Genomic DNA, 17,205 nt, shown 5'->3' on the forward strand with positions numbered 1-17,205 from the left:
TAAGAATCAGATACACTTGCGTTTAGTCGAATATGTATACAAATTAAAGCGACGAAGCCTTTTCACACAAACAAGTCGACTGAACTACATCATGAGCATGTGGTTATGAATCACTATCAAACAGATAATACGAAGTGTAACGGAAAGGTGAGCATATCCTAGTTATCTGTCCTTACATGGTGATTAGTGTGACTGTGGAGGATAACTATGATCTCATTGGCTGTGTATCACGTGATATACTGGCGTGGCTGCCGTGCAGGTGTATAAGTCAATACCACATTACGTACGGCGCAGTTTGACAGACATCTCCGTTTCATGCTATCCGTGCTTGTGCCTTGTTTTACCAGTTTACATTTTCCTATGCTATGAGACTCAGACACCAGGCTTTCCAGATGTCATGAAACTATGTGACTATTGTGGAGATGAAACACAGCATGATTCACCAGGTGTAAATGTGTACAACAAGGATGTGGACGTGCATTATGTGACAAAGCAGGATTGTATACCAGTTGGTTTTGAATATGTCAGGGTATGTGTCAAAGGTGACAAAATCACATATCTGAAAGAAGGGAGCTCCTTACCGAAGGATTGTGAATACGTAACTGTTTCTGTCAGAGGTCGAGACATAGTATATGCAAGGAACCAGAACTTAATACCAGAAGGTTTTGAACAAGTTACTGTGTACACCAGGAATGGGGAAGTGAAATACGCAAGACAAGGGGACAGCCCTCCAACAGGCTTTGATCAAGTTTTAACCTATGCAAAGAACGAAGAAATAAAGTATTGGAAAGAAAGTCATCTTACCCCAATAGGATTTGAACAAGTGACTGTCTGTGTGAAAACAGAAGACATATTATACACAAGGCAAGAAGAGCTTAAACTAGAAGGTTCTCAACCCGTGTCAGTATATGTGAAAGATGAAGATATCGCACATGAACAGTGTCGCCAAGTAAAAGCAGTATTTCACACAGAGTGCCTGAAGTAAGTATTGCATTTAAACCAGTGAATAAGCACAGTTTGATTCTTGATTTCTTGCGTTTTATTCCGTGCATTTATTCTGACATTTTTATCATTTCAGTCAATACATTCCACGGCGTGAGGAGGCAGCTCGTAAGTTCCTGGAAAGAGCTTCTCCAAAAGCAATGTCTTGTCTATCGGGATTCATGTCAAGTACTTATTTGGAGAAGGGAAAATAAACCCAGAGCAGAAAAAAAAAGAAAAAGGAGAAGAGAGATCGTAAAGCTATTGAGTTACTGAGAAAAGTATCGGCTCTGCGGAATTCCAACTCTGGATATGTCCTAGTTCATCTTGTTGGCCTGGCACCTGAAGATTCTTTCACTGGCGCATTTGATGAGTTTGCTGACCAAAAACTTCACGATTTGATTCAAGATGAAAAACAGTTTTGTGATGTTTACAGGAAACAGACACTGAACAGTCACTATACTTGTCGCGGCTTTGGCGACTTTCTCGTGCTGTATGTTGGAGCTTCTTCAAATGTAACGACTTCTAAATTCAATACGAAGACAACACTCGATGACTCCATCAATGATATCCGTGCAGAAACGCTCACGAACATTTGTTAGAGAGAGATCATCCTTTTCGCGAAACATTCCATACACTTCCTGATGTGACCCGGGCACATGACCTTCACAATGTCCATGAAAACAGATCAATTCAATTGAAAAGTCACTTTTCGCAAAAGAAAGATGGTCAAGCAATAGCAGAGTACATCATCAAGAATCATAAACTTGCAGAATATATCAGCGCATTTACTAAAACTGAATGTGGTGGTTCCTTTCTTTATGGCGTCCATGAGGAAACTACTTTCAAGAAGGGATATGGTTATGAGACTAAAGTAAACCGCATCCAACCAGTCATCCTGAAGGACAGAACCGTTTTCAGGGACACTTTAGGGGATAACATTCGGAATACTGTCCTCGTCTGTGACTATGATGGAAATGAATTATTCCCAGATCCGAATATTTTCCAAATTCGTTTTATTCCTTACACACCAGCGGAGGAATTCCAGAAGACGAATTAGTTTATCAGAGAGTGAGGGGAGAAACTGTACATGATGGACATGGTGATGAAGATGCTGTAGTTGTTCATGTTGCTGTCAGACCAGTGAGTGGGATAGTGTTCCATGACAAACAAGGACCGCTTGCATATAGATATGACAGACAATTCAAACTGATCACACGGATAGATATCAAGGACTGGGTACGTGCTCTCACAAAACGGAGAATAACTCAGGAGTAAACTGATGTAACATACGACGGTAAGTTACTGATGTCGCCTAAAGTTCATCTTACCTACTCAAATACATATAATCTAGCAATATGGTATAATCTTGAACATAGAGATTTTTTAGGTTATATCTTCTTTTTATTCTCGAGTACAACGTTTCAGGGCTTGTTCTGGCCTCATCATCAGTAAAACTGAACAGTAACTGTTAACTCTGCCCGTGACGTCACAATGCTATGACGACGCAATAGATGTGGTGGTCAATAGATACAGATGACATGGCTAACAGAATACATGTTATTATAAATATATAAGATGTCGTTTACTGCAAAATTAATGGATTAAATTAGAAATGTACAGATACTTATACAAAATGTTGATTGATTTAGAAATGTACAGATACGTATTTGGAAAATGTATAGAATTTCAGTAATAGAGTGTATACATAGGTATGCTTTATATATAGTTATACCAATCATCTGTATCTATTAACCACCACATGTATTGCGTCGTTTTAGATTTTCCAATTCAGGTTGTAGTTGCAGATAAGTGTAAAGAAAAAATCATTTGGTTCTCTGTTGTTGTTTTTTGAAACTGCACAAATTACATTTGCAAATTTCACATCCAGTGTAAAATGATTCAGTTCCAGTGTAACATAAACTTCCAAGATTCTTCAAGAAATATTTAGTCATGACTTTTCAGAAAGTGAAGTGAGTTTTCTTAGAAATAAACACGTTTTCAGGCCCTGACAACGTCCTAGATATGTTCCATCATCAAGTATTTCAAACTCTATTACAGCGGTTCCCAAATCGTTTGTGTTCGATTATGAGAAAATGTGATCGATTGCTTAGTCGTTTGGCCACTGCGACCAATCTTCGATTATTTCAATTAATCGGACCACCACTACTGTGTGTGTGTGTGTAAAGGACGTCACAATTTGTTAGAAAAATCTCAGAATGGTCCATCTTCATTTTCAAGTTTTCAAATTTTATTAGTAAATTTTATTCAAAGTATAAATACTGATTGATAGTGACTTAACCTACAATGCGTTCTGTTTTCACTTAAAACAAAGTTCAAAAGTCCATTAAGGTCTACAAAATTGTAATCGTAGAATATTTGTTGTGTTTAAAACGGCTTAATCTCAGTACATGAAGGGATGATGTAAATCCAGCTAGGGTCCATTAAGGTAGCAAAAGTAATGTAAGTCCCTCATGGTCCCTAGTATGGTGATCTACCTTCCGTTTTTGGTGATCTATCCTGTTCTTATATTGTATTGGCCTAAATAGCATATGACATCAAGTTACATGCTAGTTTTAAATCTCTGACTGTGATATTCTAATTGTTTTTACGATTCCTTCGCAGACAGATTTTAAAATATAACATTATAAATTACTTAAGTATGATATGTTTTAGTCACGATAAACAAACGTAGGAATTCAATGATATATTGTAAATTACCCCCGCGTTTACTGACAAATGATATTTTAGGTAATAGGGTCGCACAGGTTTGGTCACCTGTCTAAAATCTCCTTTTATATTATATCAACCATTCGTGTATCAGATCTATAAACTGTAATACTGCATTTTGATAATACATGTAGTTATGGGGCCAACATACGACATTGTCTGGTCCAGACTTGATTATTTACAGACCGTCACCATGGAGCTGTAATATTGCTGAGTGCGGCGCGTTAAACAACCAACCAACCAACATATGGTTGTATACGCGAGACGGTCTTCTGCTATGGGAGGGATTCACTCATGTGCGTGACTGCCTGACCACAGGCAAGGAAATTCTGCATGTCACACAGGAACGCGTGCATATTTTTCAGAAAAGTAAATTTATTATTTTCTGAGAAGCTTATTCATCCTAGAAGCAAAAAATATACATGCATCTGGCGAAGCACACGAGCGCACACCTCTTTGTTATATTGTGGAAACATATACTTTATTCAAAACTGCGTGAAGCCATCTCGCGTGGAAGTGACTGGGTAACCGACTCCTGACTAAATTGTTCAGTCAAAACATGCCTCGTGTTACCTGGACTCTCTGGAGTATACATAATACGTATGGCAACGTTCATCTCGCGTTTCAAAACCGTTCTTCTTCACAGCAAAGAGGATATAGAACATTAATACCGTATTATGAATAACAATATCGTGTCGGTACTATATTATTTCGTGGAAGTAAAACCATTGGAAATCACGACTGAGAGAGGGTGTCCCTTCCATTGATGTAAAAACAAAGCGCCTGGGAGTCCATAGTTTTCAGTTTGCTGTCATGTTAGTCGGTTTTGTCCACAATTTTCTCTTATGTGCAATTTTCACAGAAACCCTATTTTAATACTTTCTGAAAGATTGCTCGTCACAGACAGCAACATCGGAAAAGGGGTGTGGGACCACTTTTACCAAAAGCGTTATTTCTGGCTAATCCAGCTCCCAGCGGTGGTTTAAAAGGAGAGTGGTGTGGTTCAGGGACATCAATGGATGTCTCTGGTTACTTAAGGGATAATACAACGGTGTCCATAGCCATAAGTCGTGACACCATCACCAGCAATCCATCGTTTCGTATCCATGGGGGGACAAGGATTTTTTGTTTAATGTTATCCCGTAGATCCTGCAATGCACGTGTATAATCAGGGCGACAATCACAAATTTCAGATATGCCACTGAGCCACCATCTCGCACTACCTCTTGTGAATTTCTAATATAATCACGGTATTGTTAACCAAAATTGTACAGACTATGACTTGGTATTGTATTTTAACGTACACCCGTAAGAATTATGGACGAAATGAAAGTATCGAAGGTTGAGCAGAGAAACGTAGATTGGTTTTAATTGAATTCTAATTTGTTTCCTTTAAGGTTTTCCTTAATATGATACATATTCACACACACACATATATATATATATATATATACACACACACACACACATATATATATTTATATATATATATATATATATATATATATAATGAACTGACGAAAATTGATTTGAATTCTAATGTTTTCCTTTAAAGGTTCTGCTTAATACGATACATATTTCAAACATAGTGACGGTATATATATATATATATATATATATATATATGTGTGTGTAATATATATATATGTGTGTGTGTATGTGTTTATATTCATGTATATATATATATATATATATATATATATATAGAGATGAACTGCTTTTCTATAGCAATTATACACCAGGTATTATCCTTGATCATCTTTGTCAAATTAATCTCTACATGAAAGTATTGTATGAAACCCTTGTCGTAATCATTAAGAATTCTCTGATATAAGCTGTTCGAATCCGTCTTTATCATGATGCCTCGCTACACAATCTAATCTTATATCATGCTGTATTCGAGTAATCTTTATTGAGAACGTAGTGTGGTACTGGTCGATGGAAATGTCTTTTTCAATATTCTTCATGTCTCGACTTTTGATTATTGCAGGCAGGATGTGGAAGCTTCTGGTAGGTACATATATATTTGGCATAACGTTTATCTACAAGCTGGTAAAGGCAAACACCATCTTATATCCATAAATAAAAGACAATAACAAGTCCATTAATGTTTCCCTAAAGCGATGAAAGCTGTTGAACGTCTCGGTCATCAACAATAATGTTTCCCTCTGTTTCATTTAACATTTATAACCTTTACTTTATGTTGCAGCAAAATATCACAAAGGAGGATGAGCAGGATCTTTATCTTGGGACCAATGACATTTTTCGTCCTGACCTGAAACAGATTGGAAACAGTCTCTTTGAAATCAGAAGACACTTTGTTGAGAAGGGTAACTAAGACATTGTAAAACTTAGTAGATCATCGACGTAGACTATGGGAATGCCTTCAACAGTTGAAGCAAACCATAAAGCATGTAGCAATGTCTTGCTCATGTTGATTTATACTGAAGCTATTTGCGAATGGGTTTTAGTCAACTATTCTGATTAACTAAGGTGTATTGCCCCTAAAAGCCTTCCATATTGCCTTTCAGCTACCCAATTACATCAGCTTCCATGACAGGTTTGCCCAAGTGAAGCATTCCTGTCCCTTTACGATTCCTTTGTGTTACACTCGTGTCGAAGCAGTGTCACAAAATTGACACAGGACTATCCTATGTGTAACGGACATACCTCCATCGACATGTATTATTTGATTAATTTTATTTTCCAGATGGCCAGAATTTTGCGCCAACAAAACTAAGGACCCCTTTAGCACAAGTGAAAGAACGACTCATCGAACACATAGAAAATCATGCATACGACTTTGTTTTTGATCCTCTCACCAATGAAGTGGTAGATTTTCCAAACCCAAAGGCTGGACCATGTTTTATGTTCTTGTCCCATTCGTTATCAGTTGCGTTAGATTTCTGCACATCACCCCGACCAAGCAACATTGTATGTGATGTATTCCTGGCTCTGCCTACACAGTCTGTGATAGTTTTGTCACTGGTTGATGGAGATGAAGACTGTCCTGAAGCAGTGACATACAGTATGTCAGTGGCGAGAGGAGTGATAGAGACACTAAGCAGGTTCACTGATGAGGATATCAACTCAATCCATGGAGTCATTCCCATTTCTCTCCTTGAGGACGCTGTTGGATTTAAAAATCGATTAAAGGAGCTGGCAAATGAGTCTTCTCATTTTGTCACAAACGATTCTTTGGTAATGACTCCCAGTAGGTATGAGAAAGTCCTGACTGCTTTCTGGGGTGGTGTTGCTGAAACGAAGTCGGTGCTAAAAGAAGAAAGTGGAGACACCGATGGCGACTTTCTTAGATTTCTCACCAAAGAACAATGTATCATTCTGGTGGAGAACATAAACAGTAAGGACGTCGAGGTCAAGTGTATGCCCGGTAGTGGAGCCACGACTCTGATGCTGGAGGTGGCTAGGAGACTGAACAGACTCGGGGACACTCTGCTTGTATGTAGGTCACGACAGGAGAGGGACAGGCTCAGGTTTGTTGATTTAGTCAGTGGATAGTAGTTAGGTGTTATTGCCATTGTCAACATTGGTAGTCGTATCCAGTCACGAATTAACAAATGTTACTAACCCCCCAAATATCAATTTCGTAAGTGTTTCCTCAGGAAGAGCCTCTATTTTAATAGGCCTCAATATTTGAATGATTGCTTGAAACCTGTGCTTAAGTTTTGTGCAAACCCTGTTTCAGGTCGGTGTACCCATCAGCTGTAGCAGCAGAGGATCTCAGTATGGTGGACATGTCGTCCTGTGTGAATATAGTCCATGAAACCAACACAGTCATGGCACAAACAAAAGCGGACAACATTGGCGATTTACAACCTGTAAAGTATATTTACATATTCGTAGAACTCTGAATAGACAGTGCTCAGTACTTGGTAATAAAATACAAGACTCTTTATTTGTTACACACGCTGCTATGTCAGGTCATAAAGGATGTTTTTTGATAGATGCGAGAGAGAGCGGGAGCAAACAGCACTGGGTTAGAATATCCACAGTAGTTCTTATGTACTGGTGATGCAAAAAAATCATTTTGTATGCAACAGACATATTAGTTTGTTAAGACTTGGACTTTCTTCGCTTCAGATCCAACTGCTGTCAAAGAACTGAAGTCCGAAATATTGGAGGTAGAAATGATAATGTACACTTCTGTAATGATAAGCTCATCATGTCAGGGTTTAGATGTGCTTCTTACCACATAAATAGTTTACACACATTTATTTCATTTTCTTGACACAGTCAAGTGATCGTTTTCGAAAGTATATGAAAGTGGTGGTTTCTGGCAATAGGGACAAGTACAATTGTTTTCATGAGTTTGCCTCTGTGCCAAGAATAGCTACACGCATAGGCATTGAGATCCACAACATATCATGTAAAAAGCTTCCACGTCTACTTCTTCTTAATCACTTGCACAACATCTTTATAAGTATTTGAACATAGTTTACCTGCATATATATTTGGCATAACGTTTATCTGCAAGCTGGTAAAAGCAAAGACCATCTCATATCCATAAAGAAAAGACAATCCACAAGTCCATTAATGTTTCCCTGAAGGAGTGAAAGCTGTTGAACGTCTCGGTCATCAACAATACTGTTTCCCTCTGTTTTATTTAATATTCATAACTTTTACTTTATGTTGCAGCAAAATATCACAAAGGAGGATGAGCAGAATCTTTATCTTGGGACAAATGACATTTTTCGTCCTGACCTGAAACAGATTGGACACAGTCTCTTTGAAATCAGAAGATACTTTGTTGAGAAGGGTAACTAAGTCATTGTAAAACTTAGTAGATCATTAATGTAGACTATGGGAATGCCTTCAACAGTTGAAGCAAACCATAAAGCATGTAGCAATGTCTTGCTCATGTTGATTTATACTAAGCCATTTGTGAATGGGTTTTGGTCAACTATTCTGATTAGCTAAGGCGTATTGTCCCCAAAAGCCTTCATATTGCCTTTCAGCTACCCAATTACATCAGCTTCCATGTCAGGTTTGCCCAAAGTGAAGCATTCCTGTCCCTTTACGATTCCTTTGTGTTATACTCGTGTCGAAGCAGTGTCACAATATTGACACAGGACTATCCTATGTGTAACGGACATACCTCCATCGAGATGTATTATTTGATTAATTTTATTTTCCAGATGGCCAGAATTTTGCGCCAACAAAACTAAGGACCCTATAGCACAAGTGAAAGAACGACTCATCGAACACATAGAAAATCATGTATACGACTTTGTTTTGATCCTCTCACTAATGAAGTAGTAGTTCTCCCAAACCCAAAGGCTGGACCATGTTTTATGTTCTTGTCCCATTCGTTATCAGTTGCGCTAGATTTCTGCACATCACCCCGACCAAGCAACATTGTATGTGATGTATTCCTGGCTCTGCCAACACAGTCTGTGATAGTTTTGTCACTGGTTGATGGGGATGAAGACTGTCTTGAAGCAGTGACATACAGTATGTCAGTGGCGAGAGGAGTGATAGAGACACTTAGCAAGTTCAATGATGAGGATATCAACTCAATCCATGGAGTCATTCCCATTTCTCTCCTTGAGGACGCTGTTGGATTTAAGAATCGATTAAAGAAGCTGGCAAATGGAGTCTTCTCATTTTGTTACAAACGATTCTTTGGTAATGACTTCCAGTAGGTATGAGAAAGTCCTGACTGCTTTCTGGGCTGGTGTTGCTGAAACGAAGTCGGTGCTAAAGAAGAAAGTGGAGACACCGATGGCGACTTTCTAAGGTTTCTCACCAAAGAACAATGTATCATTCTGGTGGAGAACATTAACAGTAAGGACGTCGAGGTCAAGTGTATGCCCGGTAGTGGAGCCACGACTCTTATGCTGGAGGTGGCTAGGAGACTGAACAGACTGGGGACACTCTGCTTGTATGTAGGTCACGAAAGGAGAGGGACAGGCTCAGGTTTGTTGATTTAGTCAGTGGATGTAGTTAGGTGTTTTTGCCATTGTCAACATTGGTAGTCGTATCCAGTCACGAATTAACAAATGTTATAACCCCAAATATCAATTCCGTAAGTGTGTGTCCTCAGGAAGAGCCTCTCCTTTAATAGGCCCCAACATTTGAACGATTGCTTGAAACCTGTGCTTAAGTTTTGTACAAACCCTGTTTCAGGTCGGTGTACCCATCAGCTGTAGCAGCAGAGGATCTCAGTATGGTGGACATGTCGTCCTGTGTGAATATAGTCGATGAAACCAACACAGTCATGGCACAAACAAGCGGACAACATTGGCGATTTACACCCTGTGAGTATATTTACATATTCGTAGAACTCTGAATAGACAGTGCTCAGTACTTGGTAATAAAATACAAGACTTTTATTTGTTACACACGTTGCTATGTCAGGTCATAAAAGATGTTATTTGATAGATGCGAGAGAGTAGTTCTTATGTGCTGGTGATGCAAAATACTCATTTTGTATGCAACAGACATTTTAGTTTGTTAAGACTTGGACTTTCTTCACTTCAGATCCAACTGCTGTCAAAGAACTGAAGTCCCAAATATTGGAGGTAGAAATGATAATGTACACTTCTGTAATAAGCTCCTCATGTCAGGGTTTAGAGATGCTTCTTACTACATAAACACATAAATGCATCGAAACATGTTTTTAGCATAATATTTCTCAAATAGGTCCACAGTTTGCCACCATATGGGGTTTGAATACATTTCCCCAAACTACCTATTGTAACAATAATTTTCAAAAAGATGAACCATATTAATTGAATACTGGTCTCATGAAGAGACTCGCCTTCATGATCACTAATCCACATACGTTAGCATTCCAACCAAACCAAACTTCAGTAGAGAAATTTCATCTCATTCCAATAATTTATTCGCTATCAGGAAAGGTAAAAATGGAAGGTTAAAATGTTCCATCAATGTGAAGTTGTATTGTTCTAGATCTCGAGTGATGCATTATAAACAAAGCTTTCATTTATTCTATTTAAACAGGAAGTCGAAGGGATGGAGAAACAAATAGATGCATTATCTGATGGTAAGTGTTCATAATAAACCAGCTTATGATGATGTGAATAACGGATCTTGTGCAAATAACAACCTCAATAAACATAATGGTAAGATTTTTAGTAAAAATTATACATTCATGAGTTAGTGTAGGGTGATTATTACACTTCTATTTTCAACAATATTACAGAATCTTGGAAGGAACGGATTGAACAAATCCTCAGGGACTTCAGTATGCTGAAAATATTTAGTTTCAAACTGGGATCAACAGGACCTATGTCCTATGTAAGTTCCTTGAGGATTTTACTGACATTTGTTGATTTTGTTTAAAGTTATATTCTACTTATAATCATACGCTGTTTTGTTTACTGGTGTAATCTTAAAAGTGGTGGGACCAAAATCCTGTCCATTTGGTCCATTTATAGAAAACCTACCGTTATTTGTTACTTTACATTTACAACCATGTTCCAAACATGGACATAAGGCACACATATTACCAAAGATATGTCTGTGTGATAACGTATACCAAATAGTGATTGTGTATTTATACCACTTTGCCACATTGCAGGCTCATGAAGTACGCCATACTCTGGAATACAAGCCAAGCCCCTTACACCAAGCAAAGGTCAGTATGCATGTGAGTAGCTGTGGTCAAATCTGGAACGATTATTTTAGATGTATGTGATAATTTGTTACTTATTTACTCTTATTCACTTCAGCTTTGGGTGGTTTCAAGCAACTGTCTGCTACACAAGAGGCTTGGTTGCCAGACTTATATGACGGATTAAGAGAAAGGAAAAATCTTGTCCCGCTTCTCAGATCGGTAAGAAATTGTAGAGAGCTTGTGTATGAATCACAAACAAAGTTGTGACTAACAATCAAGGCCTGATGATGAAAGACCCAGTGTGAGTAATCTATGTATGAGTTTCAAACTGGGATCAACAGGACCTATGTCCTATGTAAGTTCCTTGAGGATTTTACTGACATTTGTTGATTTTGTTTAAAGTTATATTCTACATATAACCATACGTTGTTTTGTTTACTGGTGTAATCTTAAGAAGAGGTGGGACCAAAATCCTGTCCATTTGGTCCATTAATAGAAACCTACCGTTATTTTTACTTTACATTTACAACCTTGTTCCAAACATGGACATAATGCACACATATTACCAAAGGTATGTCTGTGTAATAACGTATACCAAATAGAAATTGTGTGTGTATACCACTTTGACACATTGCAGGCTCCAGAAGCACGCCATAGTCTGGAATACAAGCCAAGTCTCCTTACAGCAAGCAAAGGTCATTATGCGTGTGAGTAGCCGTGGTCAAATCTGGAACGATTATTTTATATGTATGTGATAATTTGTTACTTATTTACTCTTATTCACTTCAGCTTTGGGTGGTTTCAAGCAACTGTCTGCTACACAAGAGACTTGGTTGTCAGCCTTACATGATGGATTAAGAGAAAGGAAAAATCTTGTCCCGCTTCTCAGATCGGTAAGAAATTGTAGAGAGCTTGTGTATAAATCGCAAACAAAGTAGTGACAAACAATCAAGGCCTGATGATGAAAGACCCAGTGTGAGTAATCTATGTATTTTGTTTCAGGTCACAATCCAAGATAAAACGGATCAGATCTGTCAAGACGTTAAAATGTCCTCTTGAGAGAAGGTTTGTTGTGTTGGTAATAAGACAGATGATCACCATACGCCTCTAACACTCTGTAGCCAAATAAATACTGCCGGATTTGATAGTGTCCCTCCATCATTTCACCTGTCCAACTTCCATTCTTGACCATCGATCCAATGTATAGTGTCTCTTATAACACAGAAGCTTTGTCCAACCTTCATCTCTCCATTCAGTTCTCCATCCATGTTTCGGGGCGATTGGGTAGCCTTGTGGTTAAAGCGTTCGCTCGTCACGCCGAAGACCCGGGTTCGATTTTCCACATGGGAATTGTATGTGAAGCCCATATTTGGTGTCCCCTGCCGTGATATTGCTGAAATATTGCTAAAAGCGGCATAAAACCAAACTCACTCACACTCATCCATTTTTCGTATGATTTTTCTTCTCTTTATCCGCTCTCCAAGTACCCAATTCTGTGCCTCACTGCCATGCTAATCATCTCTCATTCTGTCTCCGTCATCTTCGTGCACCTGCTCTTCATTTTTCCATTCACCATCTGTATCTAGTTATTTATCTACCTATTATATATTGTACCAAAGGAAATGAAATGACAGTTCAGATATTGACATATTTAAAAGCAATGTGTAGTACAGCAGCTGTAAAACATTTTCACAATATCTGATTCTTAATTGTAGTTTCTGTTTGTTCTTTTGATCTTTCAGCTTTGGGGATAACGAAACATACAGAATCGAAACAACGCGTTGCTATGGTAAGTGGTGACACACATTGTAGCACTCGAGGTATTCTTAAGATCAAATTATCAAATTATCTCGAGAATCGTTGTGCCAATATCATAAGGATTGAAGAAGTTGTTGTGATCAGTTCCATGGGAATGTCTGTTCACTTGATTCCACTTGTTACTGCAAGATCAAGGGAGGTAACTTGTCATTTCTATTCTAGGTTGGCCATGTTCAAAGTCCAGACATTCAACAACAAATGGGTAAGTGGCAAGTTGTGTTTGTGTTTCTTAGTTTGGAGCAGGATTCAAAATGGATTTATCATGACTGCACGTTGCTCTCAATTCACCCTCTCTCAATATTGAATGAAGTTAGTTTCAACAAAATCTTTGTTTTGCTTGTTCCAGAGATGTTCCACATTGAATCAGAGAATGCAGGAATGGAGTCTAATATCCCAGTACGTACCTTACTAAAACCCTACCTTCCTAGTAGGGTTGCAGCCTAATTATCTGCTTTCATATTTAATATTATGTTTGATTGCTCCATATTTAGGAAAGATGTATGTTATCTTTAACTGAAGTCTGTCAAGATAAGAATTATAGAAAGCTGACATATCAACTAATACCATTGAATATAAAACCAGTCACAGATCACATTACTGTATACATTTCAGCAGGTATGGAAGGAAGGTGGCCAGATAAACGATATGGAAACTGAGGTGCAGAACACAGATGGAAAAGATCCTGAGAGCCGTGAGTATCTATGAGTGTCCTTCAGGTAAGTTCTACTTGTCAAGTAGTACATTGAGCAATAACAACTGTATCTAGTTTGAAGATGAAATGCTGCAGGATTTCGGTACAGTAATTAGGTCATTCACTATTGAGGTTACCCAGAACAGGTTTATTGTATCTTCTTTTAGAGGCATTTTAGAAGTTGTAAAGATGAAGGAAAACCAAGTTCTGTGGATAGTCAACTTCTTTATTACAATAAATGCCACGTCGCCTCGGAGTAGATACTAACACCGTTACCAAACAAGTGATACAAGGAGAAACAATGAGAGAGTATACATAGCTGCATAGTGAGTATATACAATTGACAATCATGATGTACATTGGATTACTAATTAGTGATTTGAGCAGAGCTGGTTGATATACAGAGTGATTGGTTGTGATACAGATTGAGATACATATGCAGGGTGAGTTTAGACAATTGATGACGTAGATGTACACTGAGATGGTTTATCATACCTATATTTGATGTTTGTTTTCAGGCTGGGACGAGATACAAACACTTAATCAAGAACTGGACAACGTACTGAAGGTGAAGACTTTTCTAATTGTTTATGATTTCACAACAGTTATCACACTGGACCACACACACTGTATGCATGAAAACATTCATAACCATTAATTAATTGTAATACTCATTACTTTCGTTTGTTGTAGATAGATATATTGGGTCATATTGTTATTTACATATCTTTTTTGTTTCCAGGACAGGGATCGTAGAAAAGGACAACTCCACAAATTATGCACGGGTGTGTAATCAGTTTCTAGAAACTGTTAAATGTAACTGAATATCCCATACAGAATTACCACCACTATCACTGTCACTATTACTACTACCACTTTTGCCCTAGGAGACAATGGCTCATTTCTGATGACGCATTATTTATGGATAAGTATATTACGTGGTGCATCATATACACACTATATACACAATTTTGTTCTTCAGTGGAGTGGCAGGCTGTGATGGAATACCTGGCCAACCACAAGGCGGACTTATCTTTGCTAGACATAGAGATACCAGGGTTTCAAGTCGTGAGTACTGTCTATGTAGACTGACAGTGAAGTATCAATATTTTCTGAACATGACGCAGTTTTATTTCAATTAGTTGACAATACAGCAAGTGTGTGCGTGCGTGCGTGCTGGCGTGCGCGTGTGTGTTATAATCCACATCTGAATCATGACATTAAGCCTGTACCTTAAGAAAAAATTTGAATTCAAATATAAGATTTGTCAGCATGGAAACACTAGTCCTATACCTCTGACAACAGTTTCAGGGTTTACCAGGCAGACAACCTTCAATCTTCCCAGGACGTGTCACCCCAGTGCAAGGTACATCAGCGGTATCAACAGTAGGTCACGAAGAAATTGGGGAACAGTTCGGGCCTTCCAAAGGAAAGGGAGAAGACTCGATGTAAGCATGACGACATTGTTTCTGTCGACACACTACATAATCAGTTGCAAGGTGAATACCATGTGTTCTTGTCATGAGTTGAGAACATGAAATGTACTAAAGCTCTACACATATCCACCTCATGCTGAAACTCCATGCTGATGTTGGAAGTATTTATAAAGGCCTATCAGGATTACTCCTTGCAGTCATATCAGTATCCACTTGACCCTTACACCATGTAAATCACTTCATTAACATTTTCCATGATGCTTGTTATTTCTTTGTCCACTGTGGTCTGGTAGAAATACACACAATGCATTGGTAGTAGCTTTAGAATGTACGCTGTCCTTAATCACGTGTATTCATCTCTAAACAACATGGTTAAAAAAATAATCACATTTATGCATGTGTCCGATGAACACCTTGAAACGCCCTCTTTTGTTGATTCCGTGTTATAAATAGTCCACGGGAATATGTGCTACACTATATGTAAATCAAAGGCAACAAGACATCAAGTGAAACATTAAGGAACTTCTAACATGTACTTGTCTATCACTTTTATACAGGTATCAGGTTCTGCAACATCACAATCTGACAAACACAAATAATGGTCGAGACAAAGGTAAGATAAAACGGCAGCTTGCTGCATCTAATACATATAGTTATCCCATCTCTATAAAGCTATCTTATGTGTTTGTACACGAGGTATTATCTTCAACTAATACATTCAGTTATCCCATCTCTATAAAGCTATCTTATATGTTTGTACACGAGGTATTATCTTCAACTAATACATTCAGTTATCCCATCTCTATAAAGCTATCTTATGTGTTTGTACACGAGACATTATCTTCAACTAATACATTCAGTTATCCCATCTCTATAAAGCTATCTTATGTGTTTGTACACGAGGTATTATCTTCAACTAATACATTCAGTTATCCCATCTCTATAAAGCTATCTTATGTGTTTGTACACGAGGTATTATCTTCAACTAATACATTCAGTTATCCCATCTCTATAAAGCTATCATATGTGTTTGTACACGAGACATTATCTTCAACTAATACATTCAGTTATCCCATCTCTATAAAGCTACCATATGTGTTTGTACACGAGGCGTTATCTTCAACTAATACATTCAGTTATCCCATCTCTATAAAGCTATCTTATGTGTTTGTACACGAGACATTATCTTCAACTAATACATTCAGTTATCCCATCTCTATAAAGCTACCATATGTGTTTGTACACGAGGCGTTATCTTCAACTAATACATTCAGTTATCCCATCTCTATAAAGCTATCTTATGTGTTTGTACACGAGACATTATCTTCAACTAATACATTCAGTTATCCCATCTCTATTAAAGCTATCTTATGTGTTTGTACACGAGGTATTATCTTCAACTAATACATTCAGTTATCCCATCTCTATAAAGCTATCTTATGTGTTTGTACACGAGGCGTTATCTTCAACTAATACATTCAGTTATCCCATCTCTATTAAGCTATCTTATGTGTTTGTACACGAGGTATTATCTTCAACTAATACATTCAGTTATCCCATCTCTATAAAGCTATCTTAAGTGTTTGTACACGATTTATACATTATCTTCAACTAATACATTCAGTTATCCCATCTCTATAAAGCTATCTTAAGTGTTTGTACACGAGACATTATCTTCAACTAATACATTCAGTTATCCCATCTCTATAAAGCTATCTTTATGTGCTTGTACACGAGGTATTATCTTCAACTAATACATTCAGTTACTCCCATCTCTATTAAGCTATCTTATGTACTTGTACACGAGGCGTTATCTTCAACTAATACATTCAGTTATCCCATCTCTATTAAGCTATCTTATGTGTTTGTACACGACGTGTTATCTTCAACTAATACATTCAGTTATCCCATCTCTATGAAGCTATCTTAAGTGTTTGTACGCGAGACAT

At 37.8% G+C, this 17,205-nt stretch overlaps 3 protein-coding genes across 3 annotated transcripts in view; all 3 read left to right on the forward strand.

The window, feature by feature from the left end:
* Positions 1 to 481: 481 nt before the first annotated feature.
* Positions 482 to 8,936, forward strand: LOC124265619. The gene is made up of 9 exons (XM_046700409.1): positions 482 to 981; positions 1,079 to 2,278; positions 5,702 to 5,721; positions 5,921 to 6,041; positions 6,422 to 7,205; positions 7,418 to 7,550; positions 7,813 to 7,853; positions 8,368 to 8,488; positions 8,868 to 8,936. The coding sequence occupies exons 3-7, from the start codon at positions 5,707 to 5,709 to the stop codon at positions 7,834 to 7,836; spliced, it is 1,077 nt and encodes a 358-aa protein (XP_046556365.1). The 5' UTR covers positions 482 to 981; positions 1,079 to 2,278; positions 5,702 to 5,706; the 3' UTR covers positions 7,837 to 7,853; positions 8,368 to 8,488; positions 8,868 to 8,936.
* A 379-nt stretch (positions 8,937 to 9,315) lies between these two features.
* LOC124265631 overlaps positions 9,316 to 17,205 on the forward strand; it is a 175,757-nt gene continuing 167,867 nt past the window's right edge. The window contains exons 1-3 of the mRNA XM_046700420.1: positions 9,316 to 9,648; positions 9,859 to 9,989; positions 10,213 to 10,262. Of these exons, the coding sequence (XP_046556376.1) occupies positions 9,899 to 9,989; positions 10,213 to 10,262 (141 nt within the window). The 5' untranslated portion in view covers positions 9,316 to 9,648; positions 9,859 to 9,898. The remainder of the gene's footprint in view (positions 9,649 to 9,858; positions 9,990 to 10,212; positions 10,263 to 17,205) is intronic.
* Positions 11,949 to 15,287, forward strand: LOC124265643. The gene is made up of 11 exons (XM_046700440.1): positions 11,949 to 12,018; positions 12,101 to 12,204; positions 12,314 to 12,376; positions 13,054 to 13,100; positions 13,292 to 13,331; positions 13,476 to 13,525; positions 13,742 to 13,820; positions 14,339 to 14,388; positions 14,563 to 14,605; positions 14,803 to 14,888; positions 15,126 to 15,287. Exons 4-11 carry the CDS (start codon positions 13,098 to 13,100, stop codon positions 15,270 to 15,272), a joined length of 498 nt encoding a protein of 165 aa, XP_046556396.1. The 5' UTR covers positions 11,949 to 12,018; positions 12,101 to 12,204; positions 12,314 to 12,376; positions 13,054 to 13,097; the 3' UTR covers positions 15,273 to 15,287.

This window comes from Haliotis rubra, unplaced genomic scaffold, assembly GCF_003918875.1.
Source record: "Haliotis rubra isolate DU_JTF1 unplaced genomic scaffold, ASM391887v1 Scf1214, whole genome shotgun sequence".
Lineage (NCBI taxonomy): Eukaryota > Metazoa > Mollusca > Gastropoda > Lepetellida > Haliotidae > Haliotis > Haliotis rubra.

Bases quoted from the DNA above. Each gene is read 5' to 3' on its own strand.
- LOC124265619 (XM_046700409.1), top strand. The intron at 6,042-6,421 runs GTAACTAAGACA...TTTATTTTCCAG, and splicing joins AAGACACTTTGTTGAGAAGG to ATGGCCAGAATTTTGCGCCA. The intron at 7,206-7,417 runs GTTTGTTGATTT...ACCCTGTTTCAG, and splicing joins CAGGAGAGGGACAGGCTCAG to GTCGGTGTACCCATCAGCTG.
- LOC124265643 (XM_046700440.1), top strand. The intron at 13,332-13,475 runs GTAAGTGGCAAG...TGCTTGTTCCAG, and splicing joins AGACATTCAACAACAAATGG to AGATGTTCCACATTGAATCA. The intron at 14,389-14,562 runs GTGAAGACTTTT...TTTTGTTTCCAG, and splicing joins AACTGGACAACGTACTGAAG to GACAGGGATCGTAGAAAAGG.